This window comes from Eurytemora carolleeae, unplaced genomic scaffold (assembly GCF_000591075.1).
Source record: "Eurytemora carolleeae unplaced genomic scaffold, Eaff_2.0 scaffold759, whole genome shotgun sequence".
Classification (NCBI taxonomy): domain Eukaryota; kingdom Metazoa; phylum Arthropoda; class Copepoda; order Calanoida; family Temoridae; genus Eurytemora; species Eurytemora carolleeae.
The window spans coordinates 68254-88065 of NW_019396646.1; the positions used below are offsets into that span (position 1 = coordinate 68254).

General features: G+C 30.3%; 2 protein-coding genes across 2 annotated transcripts; both read left to right on the plus strand.

Moving 5' to 3' along the window:
* Positions 1 to 211: 211 nt before the first annotated feature.
* Positions 212 to 3169, plus strand: LOC111706846 (uncharacterized). Its single transcript, XM_023479774.1, has 3 exons — positions 212 to 333; positions 1522 to 1620; positions 3013 to 3169. Exons 1-3 carry the CDS (start codon positions 247 to 249, stop codon positions 3136 to 3138), a joined length of 312 nt encoding a protein of 103 aa, XP_023335542.1. The 5' UTR covers positions 212 to 246; the 3' UTR covers positions 3139 to 3169.
* A 2869-nt stretch (positions 3170 to 6038) lies between these two features.
* LOC111706837 (uncharacterized) lies at positions 6039 to 18818 on the plus strand. Its single transcript, XM_023479767.1, has 10 exons — positions 6039 to 6146; positions 7323 to 7446; positions 8995 to 9041; positions 9806 to 9869; positions 11219 to 11291; positions 12484 to 12573; positions 15365 to 15445; positions 15868 to 15942; positions 16449 to 16541; positions 18456 to 18818. The coding sequence occupies exons 1-10, from the start codon at positions 6057 to 6059 to the stop codon at positions 18544 to 18546; spliced, it is 828 nt and encodes a 275-aa protein (XP_023335535.1). The 5' UTR covers positions 6039 to 6056; the 3' UTR covers positions 18547 to 18818.
* Positions 18819 to 19812: the final 994 nt, after the last annotated feature.

Sequence of the window (19812 nt, forward strand, 5' to 3'; positions counted from 1 at the left end):
GGTGATATTTTAATTGTATCAATGAGATTCCTAAAAGGTTTAACCTTTGTACCGAGAAAGATAAAAAGAAAACAATCATTGAAATGTAATATCTAATCATTTTTACAGGTGGGACTGAAAACTCAAGCAATGCGAGACACATTAGACAGGGAGGGTTTCCAGGTGGGGGAGGAGGCAGAGAGGGAGGAGGGGGAGGAGGCAGGGAGGGAAGAGGGGGAGGAGTATGGGAGAGAAGAGTGGGAAGCCATGAACCTTGAAGATATCCAGGATGGAGAATGTATGCATGATATTCTTCACACTCTCTTTGATCTAAAAGAACTTGAGCATGATCAGGTAGCATTTATATATTGCGATGGAACCCCAAACAAATGTTCCTAAATATGCTTTTTATTTACTGTGCATTCTCAATATGCTTTTTTATTGTGCATTCTCTATGCTTGTTTTTTACTTTGCATTCTCAATATGCTTTTTGTTTACTGTGCATTCTCAATATGGTTTTATTGACTGTGTATTCTCAATATGCTTTTTATTTACTGTGCATTCTCAATATGCTTTTATTTACTGTGCATTCTCAATATGATTTTATTGGCTGTGTATTCTCAATATGCTTTTTATTTACTTTGCATTCTCAATATACATTTTTTTTCTGTGCATTCTCAATATGTTTTTTCACTGTGCTTTCGCAATATGCTTTTTTCAATATGAATTCTCAATATGCTTTTTTTAACTGTGCATTCTCAATAAACATTTTTTTTACTTTGCATTCTTAATATGCTTTTTTACTTTGCATTCTCAATATATTTTTTTTACTTTGCATTCTAAATATGCTTTTTATTTACTGTGCATTCTCAATATGATTTTTACTGTGCATTCTCAATATGTTTTTTTACTTTGCATTCTCAATATGCTTTTTATTTACTGTGCATTCTCAATATGATTTTTTGCCAATGCCTCCTCAATATGTTTTTTTCTTTGCATTCTCAATATGCTTTTTATTTACTGTGCATTCTCAATATGATTTTATTTACTGTGCATTCTCAATATGCTTTTATTTACTGTGCATTCTCAATATGCTTTTTATTTACTGTGCATTCTCAATATGATTTTTTACCAATGCCTCCTCAATATGCTTAATTTCACTTTGCGTCCTCACTGTGTTTTTTCACAATGCGTCCTCGATATGCTTGTTTTCACTAACTGTCCTCAATATGTTTTTCCATTAGTTGTCCTAATATTAGTTTTTAATTATGTTACCTCCAAGCTTTATGCACATTGCGTCCTCCATATGCCTTTTAATACTATGTGTCCTCAAAATGTTTTTTACTAAAATTGTATTCAATGTTTCAAGATTTAAGCCGGTGCTCAATTGAAACCGGTTTTTGGCTGATTTGAGACGCGGCTTAAATTTATTAAGTTCAGACTCAGATATCGTAGTTAGCGTATTAAACCGTTTTGCCACTAAACTAAATTAAAATCAAAGATTTATTCTTCCTATTTTTTTAATGAAAATTATTGTTTTAGTGGTTCCAGGATAAATGCTTGAATATCCTGAATTCTCTAGATATACAACATATAAGGACTGACTACTGCAATATATTAACCAATCCGAACTATGTAAAGGTAAATTAACAATACAGTGGTAAACAAAAAAGGGGACAAATTTTCCTCTTCTCTTCTTCATTTAATTGTAAATTTGTAATTTGAAATCGTTTTAAACTTCAAACTCATTTATTTCTGAAGATATTCTAAGGTCTAAACTATTTATTGATCATCACAGGATATCAAGGAGGGCTTAAATTAATCATTAGATCTGCATAAGATAAGATCAATGCTTGATTCCGAGATTGATAAAGTTCTAACTTCTGGGCACTTAGTTTTAAATGTCTTCTTCCATAATTTGATAAGATATTTGATACCAAAGATGATGATAAGAAATACTAAATGGCAGTAATATTACAGTAAAATTGATTTCAAACAAATATATTATTGCGTAAAAGATTTGTTTAACGAAATAAACTGCAAAAAGTCTTAAATAACAGTATCATAGAAAAAGACATTAAAAACTATTCACTAACTGTCATGTTTCGTTGGACACCCTGTATCTGCCACTAAATAGCTCTTTTTTTGAGACATCATAATTAATTTCATTTTTTTAATATCTTCTATAAATAAGAAATTTTAAGCATCTTATTGATTTTTAATTCAATATATCGTTAAGTACTTTTTTAAATGAATGATATGAGAATTGAACAGTTATTGGAACACTGCACTTAAATATAGTTGCTCCCAAAGTAATTTGTCCAATTTTTAAATTTTTAAATTTTAAGTAATCCTCTTAACAGATAAATGATTAAATAAATCAGATATCGATGTTTACAATTTTTAAAAAACTGATTATTTTCAATTGTGGAAACATTAGTTAATCGGGCAAAAATTTTGTAAAGATCTCTAAATCCTAAGTTTGAGCGCAAAGTCGACTTTCAAAATCGTACTTTTGGGTGGATAAGTTTACAGAATTGTTTTTTTTTATTATTAAATAACGACGAGAACAAATGTAAACAAAATAGATTTTTTTTAGGAACAGGTTGAGAAAATAAAAATTTACTCTTATAATTGAAAATAAGTAATCTTATTCAATTATTAGTTTATATATATATCGCTCTTTAATCACAAAGATTTTCTGCAGGCTTTCTGGAATTGTTGTTGAAAAGACGACATTTGAAAAATTTGAAGAAATCTGTGAACAAATTCATAGAAAATAAGAAATTCAATATAATGATGAAAAAGGAAATAATTAATTCAAACTTCGATTTGTTGACAAATTTCTTTTGAGAAATGTGTTCCTAAACATCTAATTGGTTTAATATATCATTTTTAATAAATTTGTCGTCGTCGTTATTTAATAATTTAAAAAAACCCGATTCTGAAAACGTAGCCATCCAAATTCATGATTTTGAACGTGGACCATGCGCTCAAACCCTATAGGTAACCTTGTATCTGTTCTATGTATAGGTGCACAGTCCGTACTGCAAGCTGTCTCTGCTGTACAGTATCCAGGTGGAGCTAATCCACCAACAGGTCTTCATGGATCAAGAAGTGTACAGCAAACAACTCAAACAATGTAGTCAACTTGCGTAATTTTAGCAAAATAAACGTGTTTTAAATGTCGTCTTACGATTGGAAGACTCTAATTTTAAAATTAATTAGAACAATTGTCGTCTACTTTTAATATTTTAATTCAAAAATATACAGGGTGTCCCAAAAAACATGGGAATTCAGTGACGAATTCGATATCGTCTTTTCAAATAATTCTTCGATTTAGTATAGTGATACCTACTGAGAAAGCTGTAATCTGTAAGAGTTTCGTCTGCTATGTTTACATTTTGTTTGTTTATGTTTTGACTGCAACCGGTTGTACTTAGTAAAACAAGAAAATTACAGTATACAAACAGAATAAACTTGTCCGTATTCACTGTTTATCTTGCGGATACATCATAGACACATCTTTGTAGTCTTTTACCCTTTTCATAAAATAAACTCTAGCAGACATAATAATATTTTGGGTTTTGAAATTAGGTATTACAATGCTAATTCATAACAAAGACGATATCGAATTCGTCACTGAATTCCCATGTTTTTTGGGACACCCTGTATATTAGGATTTTTTAAATTTTTAATTCTTTTAACTGACATATTTCTAAAAATGGCCGTGGCATTTGTCAGTAAAATTTGTACGCAATTGCATCAATTGCAACCATATAGTACTGCACTGCACTCCAGAAAAGATATCCTGAAATAAAACAAAATTAATAGTCTAAAAAAGTTTTAAACCAAAACAATACAAAAGTGAATAGGTTTTTTGTTTTGTCTGTATGCAATATTTGTAAACAAACCATAGAGTAATAAAACGAAGAGGTGAAGCTTAGCTCAGATGTACACAACCGACCTGTCTATTAATTAATTAATAGGCAGGTCGGTTGTGTACATCACGATATGTTTACGTATCTAACGCTGTATAAAGCTATCGTATTTCTAAGGAGTGGTTTAATGTAGATATTTGAATATTAGTATTGATAATTATATAGATTAGGTCGAAAAAATGTAAAAAATTATTTTTTGTTTAAAACAAATATCAAAGTTTCTACACGCATTTTTCAAGGGCTTTTCAAAACTATAGTTTTCATATCTGTAGCTTTAGTCATAAAAAAGTTATGGGCTATTTAAGATTTTTTTTACATACTCTGGTTTTTTATCGCCCTGCACCCTACATTAGGCATAAAAAATTACCAAAAAATCCTTTAAATTTCTATTTATGAAAAGTCAAAAAACTAGAGGGGGGAGCCAGATGCCCCCCGCCTGTTTAGGGTTAGGAGCTCCAGGTCGTCATCGTTGTTTTATCTTTGTGGGTAACCCTGCATACATTATCATGTTTATGATAAAGAGTTGAAGAGAAGAAACAATAAAAAATGTTTGAAATGAGAATGTTTTCAGTTAAATTCTTGCCCTAAAAACTTAATATTTTTGACAGAACTATTAGCTAATAAATTGAAAACCTGAAAATTGTCAAATGTTTGCAGTCAACATCCTCGAATTCTCTTTAAATAAAGAAAGTGTACAGCGTTAAATAGGTAAACATATCGTGATGTACACAACCGACCTGTCTATTAATTAATTAATAGACAGGTCGGTTGTGTACATCTGAGCTAAGCTTCACCTCTTCGTTTTATTACTCTATGGTTACAACGTTCAAGTCGTCTTGCTTTCGTGGGACACCCTATTACAAAAACAGAATGTAAAAATAAATATGTATCAAATGAATCCTGATATTTATTGTATAAAATACTGCACTCTCAGTTAAATATCATACCTAGCCAGTCACTCCGTTTAAAAAAAATATGATCTTGATGTTTTAACGATTGCTTGATATTTGTTCCGTTTTTAGATTATTTAATCCGTGGGAAAATGCTAGAAAGGTATGTCCGAGGTGTTGAAGATTGCTCTAGAAGATGTTTGTTAGGTTCACAATGTGATATGTTTACAGTGTTAGGGAATACATGCTTGTTCTACCCTCATCTTAGACTTAAGCACTTACCCTTCCATCAGGTTCATATTCTATATAATATATACTTGTACTGTATACTCATCTTAGACTCAAGCACTTACCTTTGCATCAGGTTTATATTCTATATAATATATACTTGTACTGTACCCTCATCTTAGACTCAAGTACTTACCCTTCCATCAGGTTTATATTCTATATAATATATTCTTGTACTGTATACTAAAACCAGCCTATTTCATAATTTGGCTTTCTTTTAACCATAATTTTAGATTTTCTATAAAATGATATTCCAGGGCCCAACAGGTTATATAGCATAAATATGTGAAGTACACCTGCAGTATGGAAACAGTACAACAAAATGGCCGTTTTACACTTTTTTCTAGTAAATTCCTCTCTATATATTCTATTTTCTATGGCCGCAACTCTTTAACTACAATGTACTGTAGTACCACAGTCTGTCCCGTCCCACGAAATATCACAATGGGTGAAAAGTTTAAAATGTCTTCTTCCATAGTTTCTTAAATTGTTTGAACCTCAAGAGAACAATAATAATTGTCATGTCAGCCATATTATAGAAAAATTGATCTAAAAGTAAATTATATTTAAGTAAAAGATTTCTTATACTAAAGAAACAGCAAAAAGTCTATAATATCTAATACCGCATATGGAAGAAGACATTCAAACTATTCACAAACTTCCATGTTTCGTAGGACACCCTGTAGCTAAATTGCCATTTTCAAATTGAGCTAAAACCCTCCTGTATAGTGAAGACATTAGCCATCTATATTCTATTTTAGCCAGAACTTTCACGCTATTTTTGTATCTTTTGTATCCTTAAACTTAAGTTGTTTTCCTTGCCTAAAACACATGAAATATTGTAAAACATGATTTAAATTAAGATTTTTTAAATTCTCAAACTAATTATCAGTTAAATTTCATGTGTAAAACAGTTGTTTCAAGAAGGTAGAGAGTTATCAGACAATATCTTCAGTATATGTTTACAATGTTAAGGATGAGGGGGGTAGTTATTATTCTCCAACTACAAGCTATAGCTCTCGTGTATTCTAACTGTTGTACCAAAAAGGTTTGATTGCCCTGCAAACATTTAGTCTCCGGCAAACCGATTACGAACATATAAAGTCTAGAATTATTTACTTGCCAACTTCGCCATCGACACATAAAGTCGGTAAACTAGGGCTCGGCAACGTTCCGTTAACTAATTACAGACTTTTAAAAGTTAACGGAAGAATCTGGTCACGAACGGCAAGATTTGTTAATTTTTAAATCGTTAACGAACGGTAAATGAAAGTAGTAAGTAAAAAACGAACGGGTGTTTTTTGCTAAAAATTGCATGAAACTTGCAGAATATAACTAGTATATCTTAACGTCGTTAATAAAATTGAGATCGTTAACGATCACAGTAACTTTTAAAAAGAACGGAAAGTACCACTAACGGAACAACCATTCAGTTCTTAGTGAAGAACACAAACAGATAAATGAAAAGTTAGTTCTTTGAACGATTTTAGCTGACCGTTAACGAACGGTTAGAAAAAAGTTTGAACGTGCACAGCCCTCTTTAGAACTAGATGAAACCCTAACTTTTTGTTCCTAATATCGAAATAACGAATAACGATTTAGCATTTTTTAAATTCTGAAAACTTTATTTATTAAAATATAATGATCAAAAACGAACGGAATTTTGTTTTGAACATACAAGATGTCCCAAAAAATGATCTTGAGTTAAAGAGCTCTCATGATCGTTTGATTTCCAATCAATGGGAACCAATTAGAATTGTTTGTATAACAGCTGAAGTAACGGAAAACGAAAAAATATCGTTTTCCGTTTAGAAACGAAAAACTATTTTTTCCATCATAACGGCAACTATTAAAAACGACCTTTTTAAATTTTCCAAAAAAACAACAATTAAAAATGACCATTTTGAAATTTTCCAAAGCGACAACTTTTCAAAATGATCGTTTTGAAATTTTCCCCATCCATAGTTATATCCGATCATAACTCATGAACTCCTTGAACGATTTGCCTGACTTTATGATTTAGACACTCGGTAGAACCACGGAAATGTTCTTATTTTTTAAGTTGAGTGGGTCCACTTGCATAGGGAAAAATAGCTAAAATCGTAATTTACGGTAAACTGTGGGAGTAACTATGAGTATCATGGGCAACGCAATTCCCCCCCCCCCCCCCCCACCCACCCACTGTGTACGCCTCTCCGTAAAGAAACTTAATATATTTGTTCAGCTAGTTGATGGAGCTGATGGTTCTGACACTAGGGCTGGTATCTACCTGTTCAACATGACTAATTTTGATCTTCCAACCTACTGCAAGAACGAGTGTCTCTATGTGAAGGATGGTGACGACACAGGTAAAAATTTGGTTCGTTTTTTTAAAAAATTTAATATTTTCTACTTTTGAAGTGTCCCATAATAATCTGAGAAGTTTTACTAATTAATAATTTAACTCTAAGCATTTGTTTTTCAACTTACACTATGTCAAATGTAAATAATGATTTATACAAAAACTAAAAAAATCGAAAGTTTTTTTGGTTAGTTTTTCCTTAGATTTTTTTCTAAGAATGAAATGTTTCCATAGTTAGATTGAAAGCTATAATAAAAGTCGGAAAAAAATGAACCATTATTTCATAATTTGATTTCTCAATTAAAATCTGTCAAAAATAGCATAAACCATCCATGCTTACTTAACTATATACAATATAGGCCAATAGAAAGTTACAGAATAGAAATACGAAAAGTCAAGTTCTAATGTTAGGATTTTCTGAACTTATAAACAAAACCATAAATTTATCATGAAAAGAACGGCCAGGTTGCAACGATTTAAGTTCATTTTTTTCAGCGAAAATATGTTTATCGTTCAAATGGTTGACAAACATTTATACTTCACAAATAAAAGTCAAAAGTGCAAAGCTAAAAATATGCTTACAAAGGAATTGAGTCTTTAGCACAAAATCAAATATTTAAACCTCAATATCTTTAGAACTCGATGTTGTAAACCTTTGATATTTCAAACTCAAATTGTTTTATGTTACAGAATTCATAGTTTGAAATATCTAAGGTATGCAACATTTGGTTGCAAAGTTATAGTGATTAGAAAATCAGAGTTTGTGGCTAAGACTCAATTCCTTTGCTTTGTTACATTTTCTACAGCGAAAAGCGATGTAATAAGTATATGTGCGGAGCAAATCAAATGTCATTTTGGTATTTTTAAAACGGAATCAGTTAATGTTTTGTCAGAGAAAATAAGTTCTTAGTGTTTTTTTTAACTGTGATTTTGTTACGCTCTCTAGCGTAAATATATAATGCGAAATTTACATAGTCATTATTATATACTAGCAGAAGTGTCCGTGAAATTTTAGAAATTAAAAACTGAAAAAAATCAAATTTTTAAAAAAAAATTGAATTTTGTAAGACATTTTTTTAACGGGTTTCCTCAAAAAATTTCAGCCAATTCGGTCAACTATAGCAAACATGTATATATATAAGCAAAGAGCTTTATTATATAGATGTAGGACATATATAGATTAGGAACAAGTAATACTCTCTTGATCGTTCCTGAGATAAGTTTTGCAAGTGGTAAAAAACTAATTATTTTCCAATCTGTAAATTCTTAAACTAGAATGTTTGACTTTAACAGCTGTTTAAAGATTAAAGTACAGCAAAAAAGAGAAACAAAAGTATTAATAATACAAATTATATCATACATTTTCATGTTTTTTTTAATTTAAAGGTCAGTCAACATCAAAATTTAAGAATTTTATTTTTTTATTTAAAACTTAAATAATTGTTTCTCAAAACAATTTAGGATTTTTTAAATATTTTTTATTTTGAAAGCATATTTTAAAAGTTTTTTTTTTATATTTTCTGATATTTTTAATCATAAAATCTTTTTAATTTAGGAGAATTATTCTGCTTCGGTGAGGGTGATCTTAACTCACAGTGCACAGTAAGTCAAGTCCTAAAAAAAGTGTCTTAGAGTCCTACGAGTTGCGATCAATAAGTTTCGTTAAATAAAATGTAAGGGTGTTTATCAGTTTCGTTCGTCACAGCAAGAAAATTTTCCGAATGGTCTCAAACTTGATCCATCAGAGTCTGTTTTACTGTTTTACTTTAAGAGCGATCAAAAGAAAAGAAAGTTCGCATATTGAATGTATTCTATTCGAAGGACTTTTCAGGATTTTCTGATTTTGATTTACATTTGAGATCCATAATCAATGTCATCCCTTTGGTCCTATGTCATAGACTTTGGGACAAATTTAACTCGGATCTTTGTCATTTTTAAATCTTGCTTTACAACTTTGTTTACAATGTTAAAGCATATATCAAGCCCTCTTACCCACTAATTACTTCTTTTGGATTAGATGTATTCCTATTATCAATGTACAAATACAATATAGCGTCAATATACATATATATTTTGCAAACATACTTCTTGAACCCTTGCTAATATATATGCTTTGAACAGTTTTCAATCTTTTCGCCCTAGCTATGGAGTCTTGACGGTCTTTTCTCGCCCGGTTATGTCATGATTCTTTAAATATTAATGTTAATCTATAATGAATAATTATGAATCTGTATCTAATGTTTTAATTAGACATAATTGATACATTACACATAACATGTAAACTGAAGGAAAAACTGTAAATTTAATCTTTTTATTCGACAAAGACATAAACCTTATGATAAAGAATAAAGACGACTTTTATTCAGGGAGAAATAACCGAGGAAGTAAATGCTCCTCCTGCTAACAATGTGCAGTCTGCTGCAAATAAGTGTAAGTTAAAAAGATATTTACGTAAAACACACACACAAACAGCTTTGCTTGGAATTTAATTTTTCCCATAAAGATCAGCTCATTCAACCATACTTTTAACATTCCCGTGATTTATTGTGTTGGTTGTTGTAAATGCTGTCAACTCATTAAAAGAGATAATTAAGAAATTTTTAAAAAAGTAATTCATTTCTCTTCTTTTTGAAATTTTCTACCAAACGTTTTGGTTTGAATTTTCTTCAATTTTTTTGTTCAGGTGTCACCATTTTAGAGAAGGAAAAAAGTTACTCGTTCAATATCATTTCGGATCGTTTATGGATCTAAATTGCGATTTTCGGAACTAATCAGCAAATTTAAATAAAATTAATCGTTTCTAAAAATTGTGTAAGCCTTTTTTGACAATTTGCATGCAGAAAACATTAGGTTTTTTTTAGTATTTCAGTGTTAAATCTAGGAAATAATCCAATATGAAAATCAGGAAATTTAAATAGAATTAATCGTTTCTAAAAATTGTGTAATTGACAATTTGCATGCAGGAAGCATTATATTTTTTGAGTATTCTGTGCTTATTTTAGCATTAAATCTAGAAGATAATCTGTATGTAAAGTAGTAATCTCGGTTTTTTTGCTTGTTTGTGTGTCTGATCATACGTACTTCATGAATCCCTAGACTGATTTGCCTCAAATCTTGATTGGGGACCTCACAGTTCCTTTAAGTATATAAAGTTGTTGACACAAATAAAAGAACAAAAGGGATATTCGGTAACTTTATTGAATAATGGCATGAAATGAGAAATAAAAGCAAAGTTTAAAAATATTGGCCCTTAATTGGGAGTATCTAAACGGTTGAAAATGAAATAACATTGATTAATAGTGTTGAAAGGAAAGGAACAGTTGGAGCTTCATGATGGTCAGCTCACAGGTGTCAGCATCTTGGCAGCAAAGGGTTCACATCTAGGCGACGGTCCTGGAGGGTTTGCAGTCTGGATTATGTGTAGGGAGGAACTTGAATTGCCTCTCAACCCCGGGACATGCGACTGCTTTGTGGATTTGGACATGATGGACGCTTAGACATTAGCAGCATTTGTTGCTAGAGTAGACATCGGCGGCAGTATGAAGGAGTTAGTAGTTCCAGATCAGAGGTGTTCACATCTCGACATTCTAAAGCTAACTGACGCTGTTCCCCACAAGTAGAGGCGGTAAGGGGGGGGGGGAACATGAGGAGACACATTTGGAGCGGATATAGTATTATAGTATTGTGAATCTTCCGCGGTCAACTTCGCTACACAGTAGTAATCGTCTTCGTGTTTTCTTGAATTTGTTAACAAAAGTTTATTTCTCCGAATATTTCAGTTATTCCTGGCTACCTGACCAACGATATGCCTGGAGCTAACACTAACGAGATCATGTGTGGAGAAACTATTAGGTATTCAGCAGATACAGTGGAACCTGGAATAGAGTCTTTGCACACAAACTCTACTTTTAAAATCCCTATATCTTTGCAACCCAATATAGTAGATATTTTTACACTATGAATTCTTTTGGATTAAGTTTTAAGTTATCGAAGGTTTACAGAAAATTCGAGTTTTTGGCAAAGACGCAATCCGGAAGTGGGTCTTAAAGGGACAGTAAAGGAAAAATGAAATAGGGTTTAGGCTGAAAGAAAGCTAATCACTTTAGCTCTTGATCGCGACCCATGAAAGTTATATCTGATGTTCATGTCTCGAGAAATTGATATAAAACTGTGTCAAATATATACGAAAATTAATATATATACAATTTTGTATAAAAGTAGTAGGTTTAAACAGATCATATTCAGCAAATAAGCGACCAATCTGAAAACGATGATATCCCAGAGAAAGCTAATTGTAAATTAGGTTTACTTTTATATTTGTTATTTCTATTTTCAATAGATTTCATTCATAATATTATTTTTACGTCCGTATTATTTGACCAGAAATTCCACCAATGGCAGTGCAGTAAAGTGGTCACGTGATACAGGCGGAGACACGTGACCAGTATACTGCTCTGCCATTGGTGATAGTTCTGGTCACGTGATTTAAGTTTCAGATTTTCAAAATTTTACATATATGAATTTTCGTATAATTTTAACACAGTTATATGTCAGTTTCTCGAGACAGGAACATCAGATATAACTTTCATGGGTCGCGACCAAGAGCTAAAGTGATTAGCTTTCAGCGTATACCCCCTTTTATTTTCCCTTTACTGTCCCTTTAGCGGACATTAAGATTGTCCAAAAAAAGTAAAAGCATTCAAGTACCCAGTACAATTGTAGACTTAGGCAGTTGGTGCGAATTCCCGGCTCTTTAGAGTGGTATATGAGCTTTTTAGGAAAATATGAAAATAAAACTGTTTTCAAACACTACTACCAGAGGCGTATTCAGGGGGCTCAGCAGCCCCCCACGCCCCCTCCCTGGATTAGTTTCAATAGGTGTCCAGGTTTTTTGGGACCACATCCCACCCCCCACTTGAAAAGAAAAATGGTCTATAGCTCAGAATTAAACTCGTTAAAAAGATATGCTGGCGGCGTTCTTTTTTAAATGACACTGTATCTTACTTTATAGTAAGATGTTTTGTAATCTATTCTAATACTTCAGTATCTCTGATGAGCTCTGGGAACGGGTGCTAGATATTGATGCCATGGGTACAAAAGTTGCTGCAACTTCCCCAAGTTCCTGGAGCAACAGGTACGCAATAAACGTCGGAAAAGGCTGAACCGATTGGGTCCATATTTTATAGGTCCTCATAACAAGGCTTTCCAGCGAACGAAAATGATGATTAAACTATTATTTGATTATTGGATTAATGATAAAACTACTATTTGATTAGTGGATTAATGATAAAACTACTATTTGATTAGCGGATTAATGATGAAACTACTATTTGATTAGTGGATTAATGATAAAACTATTATTTGATTAGTGGATTAATAATGAAACTACTATTTGATTAGTGGATTAATAATGAAACTATTATTTAATTAGTGGATTAATGATGAAACTACTATTTGATTAGTGGATTAATGATGAAACTATTATTTGAATAGTGGATTAACAATGAAACTATTATTTGATGGATTAACAATGAAACTATTATTTGATTAGCGGATTAATGATGAAACTACTATTTGATTAGTGGATTAATGATGAAACTACTATTTGATTAGTGGATTAATGATGGAACTATTATTTGATTAGTGGATTGATAATGAAACTATTATTTGATTAGTGGCTTGATGATGAAACTACTATTTGACTAGTGGATTAATGATAAAACTATTATTTGAATAGTGGATTAATGATGAAACTATTATTTGATTAGTTGATTAATGATGAAACTACTTTTTGATTAGTGGATAAATGATGAAACTACTATTTGATTAGTGGATTAAGGATGAAACTATTATTTGATTAGTGGCTTGATGATGAAACTACTATTTGATTAGTGGATTAATGATGAAACTATTATTTTATTAGTGGCTTGATGATGAAACTACTATTTGATTAGTTGATTGATAATGAAACTATTATTTGATTAGTGGATTAATGATGAAACTACAATTTGATTAGTAGATTAATGATGAAACTACTATTTGATTAGTGGATTAATGATGAAACTACTATTTGATTAGTGGATTAATGATGGAACTATTATTTGATTAGTGGATTGATAATGAAACTATTTTTGATTAGTGGCTTGATGATGAAACTACTATTTGACTAGTGGATTAATGATAAAACTATTATTTGATTAATGGATTAATGATGAAACTATTATTTGATTAGTTGATTAATGATGAAAATACTATTTGATTAGTGGTTTAATGATTAAACTATTATTTGATTAGTGGCTTGATGATGAAACTACTATTTGATTAGTGGATTAATGATGAAACTATTATTTTATTAATGGCTTGATGATGAAACTACTATTTGATTAGTTGATTGATAATGAAACTATTATTTGATTAGTGGATTATTGATGAAACTACTATTTGATTAGTGGAATAATGATGAAACTATTATTTGATTAGTGGATTAATGATAAAACTACTATTTGATTAGTGGATTAATGATGAAACTACTATTTGATTAGTGGATTAATGATGAAACTATTATTTGATTAGTGGATTAATAATGAAACTACTTTTTGATTAGTGGATTAATGATGAAACTATTATTTGATTAGTGGATTAATAATGAAACTACTATTTGATTAGTGGATTAATGATGAAACTATTATTTGATTAGTGGCTTAATGATGAAAATACTATTTTATTAGTGGATTAATGATGAAACTACTATTTGATTAGTGGATTAATGATAAAACTATTATTTGATTAGTGGATTAATGATGAAACAACTATCTGATTAGTGGATTGATAATGAAACTATTATTTCATTAGTTGATTAATGATGAAACTACTATCTGATTAGTGGATTGATAATGAAACTATTATTTGATTGGTGGATTAATGATGAAACTACTATTTGGATAGTGGATTAATGATGAAACTACTATTTGATTAGTGGATTAATGATAAAACTATTATTTGATTAGTGGATTAATTATGAAACTATTATTTGATTAGTGAATTAATAATGAAACTATCATTTGATTAGTGGCTTGATGATGAAACTACTATTTGATTAGTGGATTAATGATGAAACTATTATTTGATTAGTGGATTTATAATGAAACTATTATTTGATTGGTGAATTAATGATGAAACTACTATTTGGTTAGTGGATTAATGATAAAACTATTATTTGATTAGTGGATTAATTATGAAACTAATATTTGATTAGTGAATTAATAATGAAACTATTATTTTATTNGCAGAACCCATGATCAGGCCGCGTACCGAGACCATAATCTTCTGGGGAAGTTTCTGTACGATGTGGTCGAATTTGGTTATTGACTGTGTGATCTGGGCGTTTCTGAAGGCTGCCTCTGCATGAAGGAACCACAGGTCGGGGTCCTCTGTCCAGAAATCCGGGAGCTTGACGGAGACTTTGGCGACGAACTCGGTTGGAGTTACTTTCGTGTCGGTCATGATGCTCGGATGTATCACTTAATGTTCAAAGTTCAAGAAAATCACTAAACTGGATAGCGTTTAACTGTATGTTCAAAGTCAGGGGTCACCAATATAGAGGACGTGAGTCAGACTCTAATAAAACGCATAAATAACTTCCAGTATATATATTTCTTATAACTTATTACTAGAGGGTTCAGAACTAGAGTCAATATCGATATCGCACGTGTAGACTGTAGAGATGATATCAGTACTATGCCCCGTATCCGTTCTATCTCATTCTGTTGAATCTTGTGGAACTAGTTTAACGCGGCCAGGCATCGTCTTCCACAGAACTATTATTTAATTAGTGGATTTATTATGAAACAATTAATTAATTAGTGGATTAATGATGAAACTATTATTTAACTAGTGGATTAATGATGAAACAATTATTTGATTAGTGGATTAATAATGAAAAGAGAAGATGGGCCGAGCACTGGAGCTGTCTCATACAATCATCTTATCAGCGTATGGGTGGAGGAGTAAGTTGATTTTTTTCTGATTTAATCACTTCTTTCAGTCCAGCTTCTGAAAAAAAAAATTATCGTATATTTTTTCAATCTTTTTGTTTCTTGTTCAATCTAATCTAATTATCAAAATTATTTTATTTAAGCTTTTAAAAAAGATTTGTTTATTTTTTAATTTTGGTTTTTGTTCAATCTAATGTTATCATAAAAATTATTTTAGTCCAGCTTCTAAAAATGATTAAAGTAATTTTTTTGTAAGATCTATTTGTTTCTTCTAAAAAAGATGCAAGTATTTGTTATAAAAGATCTATTTTTTTTATTTTTCAATCTCTAATCTCAAAACTTATTCTTATCCTAGCTTTTAAAAAAAGATGCAAGTATTTGTTTTACAAGATTTATTATTTTATTGTTCAATCTCTAAACTATTTTTATATTAGTCCCGCTTCTGAAAAAATGTATCTGTTGAACTTGAATATGCCAACTGGAAGACAAACGAACAATGCATTCACCAGGTATGAAAGGAACTGTAATTACAAATTCTGATGCACCAAGGTACCTTTTTTAACTTTGTCTGATCAATTTTATATATTAATTATTTTCAATCGTGGTTTCTCTACAAAAAAAAAGACTTGTGCATATCTACTTAAGGAAGGACTTATTACAATTAAACACTGTTAAACCTAGAAAAACGACAATATCTTCCTTATTATTGATCAGATAAAGGTTTTAAGGGATACCGTTTTAAATGGAGCATTGCCATTATTACATGGAAGGTTATTTGCAATTACGCTAACCGTTCCTTTAAAGAGATTGTTAATATAAATACAGACAAATTTCCCAATTTTGGATGATATTTAAGTCTATCTTATCGCTCAAAAAAATTGCAAAAAGCCAGAATTCTCAATTTGTGAGTTTTTATCATCGGATGCTTAAAAACCTGTTTTTAGAGTGTTTGAGCATTTTTTGGATCCTGAGATTTGAACCTATGAATATATAGGACTGTAAATGTTTAATTCAGGTTTAAAATAGTGAATGCAGATGGCTCTGCTTGCACTGGTAGTCTGCAGTATGAAACTGCCTTCAGATTGGTAACAGAAGATGATCAGTTTATGTAAGTTTAAAAGTGTAATCTTAAAAACAACATGTTAGATGTATTAAACAACATGTTAGATTTATCAAACAGCATGTTAGATGTATCAAACAACATATTAGATGTAACAAACAGAATGTAAGATATATTTCTAAAATGTTAGATGTATCAAACAGATTGAAAGATATTTAACCTGTGTTAGATATGCTTTTCAAATGTTTGATTTATTATAATAAAACGTTAGACATATTAAAATGAAGGTCAGATATATCACGTAGCATGTCAGATATATCACGTAGCATGTCAGATATATCACGTAGCATGTCAGATATATCACGTAGCATGTCAGATATATTTCTAAAATGTTAGATGTATCAAACAGATTGAAAGATATTTAACCTGTGTTAGATATGCTTTTCAAATGTTTGATTTATTATAATAAAACGTCAGATATATCACGTAGCATGTCAGATATATCACGTAGCATGTCAGATATATCACGTAGCATGTCAGATATATCACGTAGCATGTCAGATATATCACGTAGCATATGTCAGATAAATTGAACATAATCCTTAATATATCTAATATATCAAACAAACGATATACATATCAAAAATATTTGAATAACCTAATCGAATGGTAGATATATTAAAGAATATGATATCTCAAGGTTGGATCTATCTAACCATATATTAGATATATTAGAATGTGATATCTCAAATTTGGATCTATCTAACTGAATATTAGATTTATTGAAAAATATGATATCTCTAGGTTGGATCCATCTAACTGAATATTAGATATATTAGAATGTGATATCTCAAATGTTGGATCTATCTAACTGAATATTAGATATATTAAACAATATGATATCTCTAGGTTGGATCAATCTAACCTAATGTTAGATATATTAAACAAAATAATATCTCTATGTTGGATCTTTCTAACCGAATATTAGATATTTTTAACCATATGATATCTCTAGGTTGGATCTATCTAACTAAATATTAGATATATTAAACAATATGATATCTCTAGGTTGGATCCATCTAACTGAATATTAGATATATTAAAAAATATAATATCTCTAAGTTGGATCTATCTAACAAATGTTAGATATATTAAACAATATGATATTTCAAGGTTGGATCTATCTAACCAATATTAGATATATTAGAATGTGATATCTCAAGGTTGGATCTATCTAACTGAATATTAGATATATTAAACAATATGATATCTCTAGGTTGGATTTATCTAACCAAATGTTAGATATATTAAACAATATAATATCTCTAGGTTGGATCTTTCTAACCGAATATTAGATATTTTTAACAATATGATATCTCTAGGTTGGATCTATCTGACAAATGTTAGTTATATTAAACAATATGATATCTCAAGGTTGGATCTATCTAGCTGAATATAAGAAATATTAAACAATATAATATCTCTAGGTTGGATCTATCTAACTGAATATTAGATATATTAAACAATATGATATCAATAGGTTGGATCTATCTAACCAAATATTAGATATATTAAACAATATGATATCTCTAGGTTGGATCTATCTAACCAAATATTAGATATATTAAGAAATATGATATCTCTAGGTTGGATCTATCTAACCAAATATTAGATATATTAGAATGTGATATCTCAAATTTGGATCTATCTAACTGAATATTAGATATATTAAAGAATATGATATCTCTAGGTTGGATCTATCAAACAAATGTTAGATATATTAAACAGTATGATATCTTAAGGTTTGATCTACATAATCAATATTAGATATATTAAAGAATATAAGATCTCTAAGTTGGATCTATCTAACTAAATGTTAGATATATTAAAGAATATGATATATCCATGTGTTGGATCTATCTAACTGAATATTAGATATATTTAAGAATATGAAATATCTAGGTTGGATTTGAGTTCTGATGTTCTACTATCCTGGATGGATGCTAGTTCTAACACTAGGCTTCATTTCTTCAACCCTCCAACTCTTAAATAACAAGTTATTTCTTTTCAAAAATGTACTTTCTAATTTAACACTTTTATAAAAAAAACCTACAATTTTATTTGTAATACCTACCAATAGAAAAAAATTTTGTGATTAATTTTGAACAAAATGTTCGTCAAATAACGGAATATTATCGATAGTTCGACATTATTTAAGCAAAATGTAACTCTTATACAGTGGCCGGGGTTTTATCAATACAATGAATATGACTTTTCTTTTTAAGTTTTGATTTTTAACTAGCTTTTTTCAAATGACAAGTTTACAAGTAACCAAAGTGAAGATATGTTAATTGACAGCTTCTCTTTTTTTACTTGTTTGTGGGTATCTATGCTGTTTGAAAGCTTTGTAAAAATCAAAAATTTAAATCGAAAGTCGTCTTCATTGTATTTATATATACGACAATCACTGTGTGATTATCATTTATTTTCGAATTAGTGTCTGCACATCTGTACAATTTAAAAATATCATTTCAATAAACAATTGGACAAATGTGTTTACTAATAATATATTATGTGATGTATTATATATATGTTCTGTATGGGCTCCAATATTTGCAAGGGAAAAGAATCGATTACAATATTATATACAGTGAGAAATATAAAACTCTGGAATAGGTAAACGACTTATAGACACAAGTGATGTCGTTAAATAGTTCAATGAGCACAAGACAAAGCAGTTGTGCAGTGTCAACAGACCCACGTCACTATAAAAATGATTTAAGAAGTTACTTGTAAAACTATTTGCTTTTTAACAACATCAAATACGCATTAATATTGTTTTAATGTCGTCTTCCTATTCCACAGTTTTCTGGTTCTCACTGTAGATATAAATATAATTAACCCCCCCCCCCCTTAATACTACTACAGTTGCGCCTCTCGCCTTTTCCAATTCAATCATTTTAAGTTTAACAATTGTTAAAAGTTTGTTGAACAGTTGTTTATTTTCAGATCTATCATTAGATGTATCATGCAAGGAAGATCAGGATAAAAATTACTTTTCAAAACTATACATGGCAAGTTGCATGTATAATTAAAATTCTGTTTCCAACCAAGCTTTTTAAGATTTAATAATCTTCTCATATATTTCGCTTGTTTGTTTGTAGCAAATAGACGCTAAAACGGCTGAACCAATCAGGCCTTGCATGACCCAAGAGAAGGTTTATGGCTTGTCAAAAGTTGATTTTTTTTGGATTTTTGGAAATCCGTCTCTGTAAACAGAAATATCCGCGAAATGTACACCTGACACTCTGCACATGCT

Bases quoted from the DNA above. Each gene is read 5' to 3' on its own strand.
- LOC111706846 (XM_023479774.1), top strand. From the start codon at position 247: ATGAACCTTGAAGATATCCAGGATGGAGAATGTATGCATGATATTCTT. The intron at 334-1,521 runs GTAGCATTTATA...TTATTGTTTTAG, and splicing joins AAGAACTTGAGCATGATCAG to TGGTTCCAGGATAAATGCTT. The intron at 1,621-3,012 runs GTAAATTAACAA...TTCTATGTATAG, and splicing joins CCAATCCGAACTATGTAAAG to GTGCACAGTCCGTACTGCAA.
- LOC111706837 (XM_023479767.1), top strand. From the start codon at position 6,057: ATGTTTACAATGTTAAGGATGAGGGGGGTAGTTATTATTCTCCAACTA. The intron at 6,147-7,322 runs GTTTGATTGCCC...ATATTTGTTCAG, and splicing joins CTAACTGTTGTACCAAAAAG to CTAGTTGATGGAGCTGATGG. The intron at 9,870-11,218 runs GTAAGTTAAAAA...CGAATATTTCAG, and splicing joins GCAGTCTGCTGCAAATAAGT to TTATTCCTGGCTACCTGACC.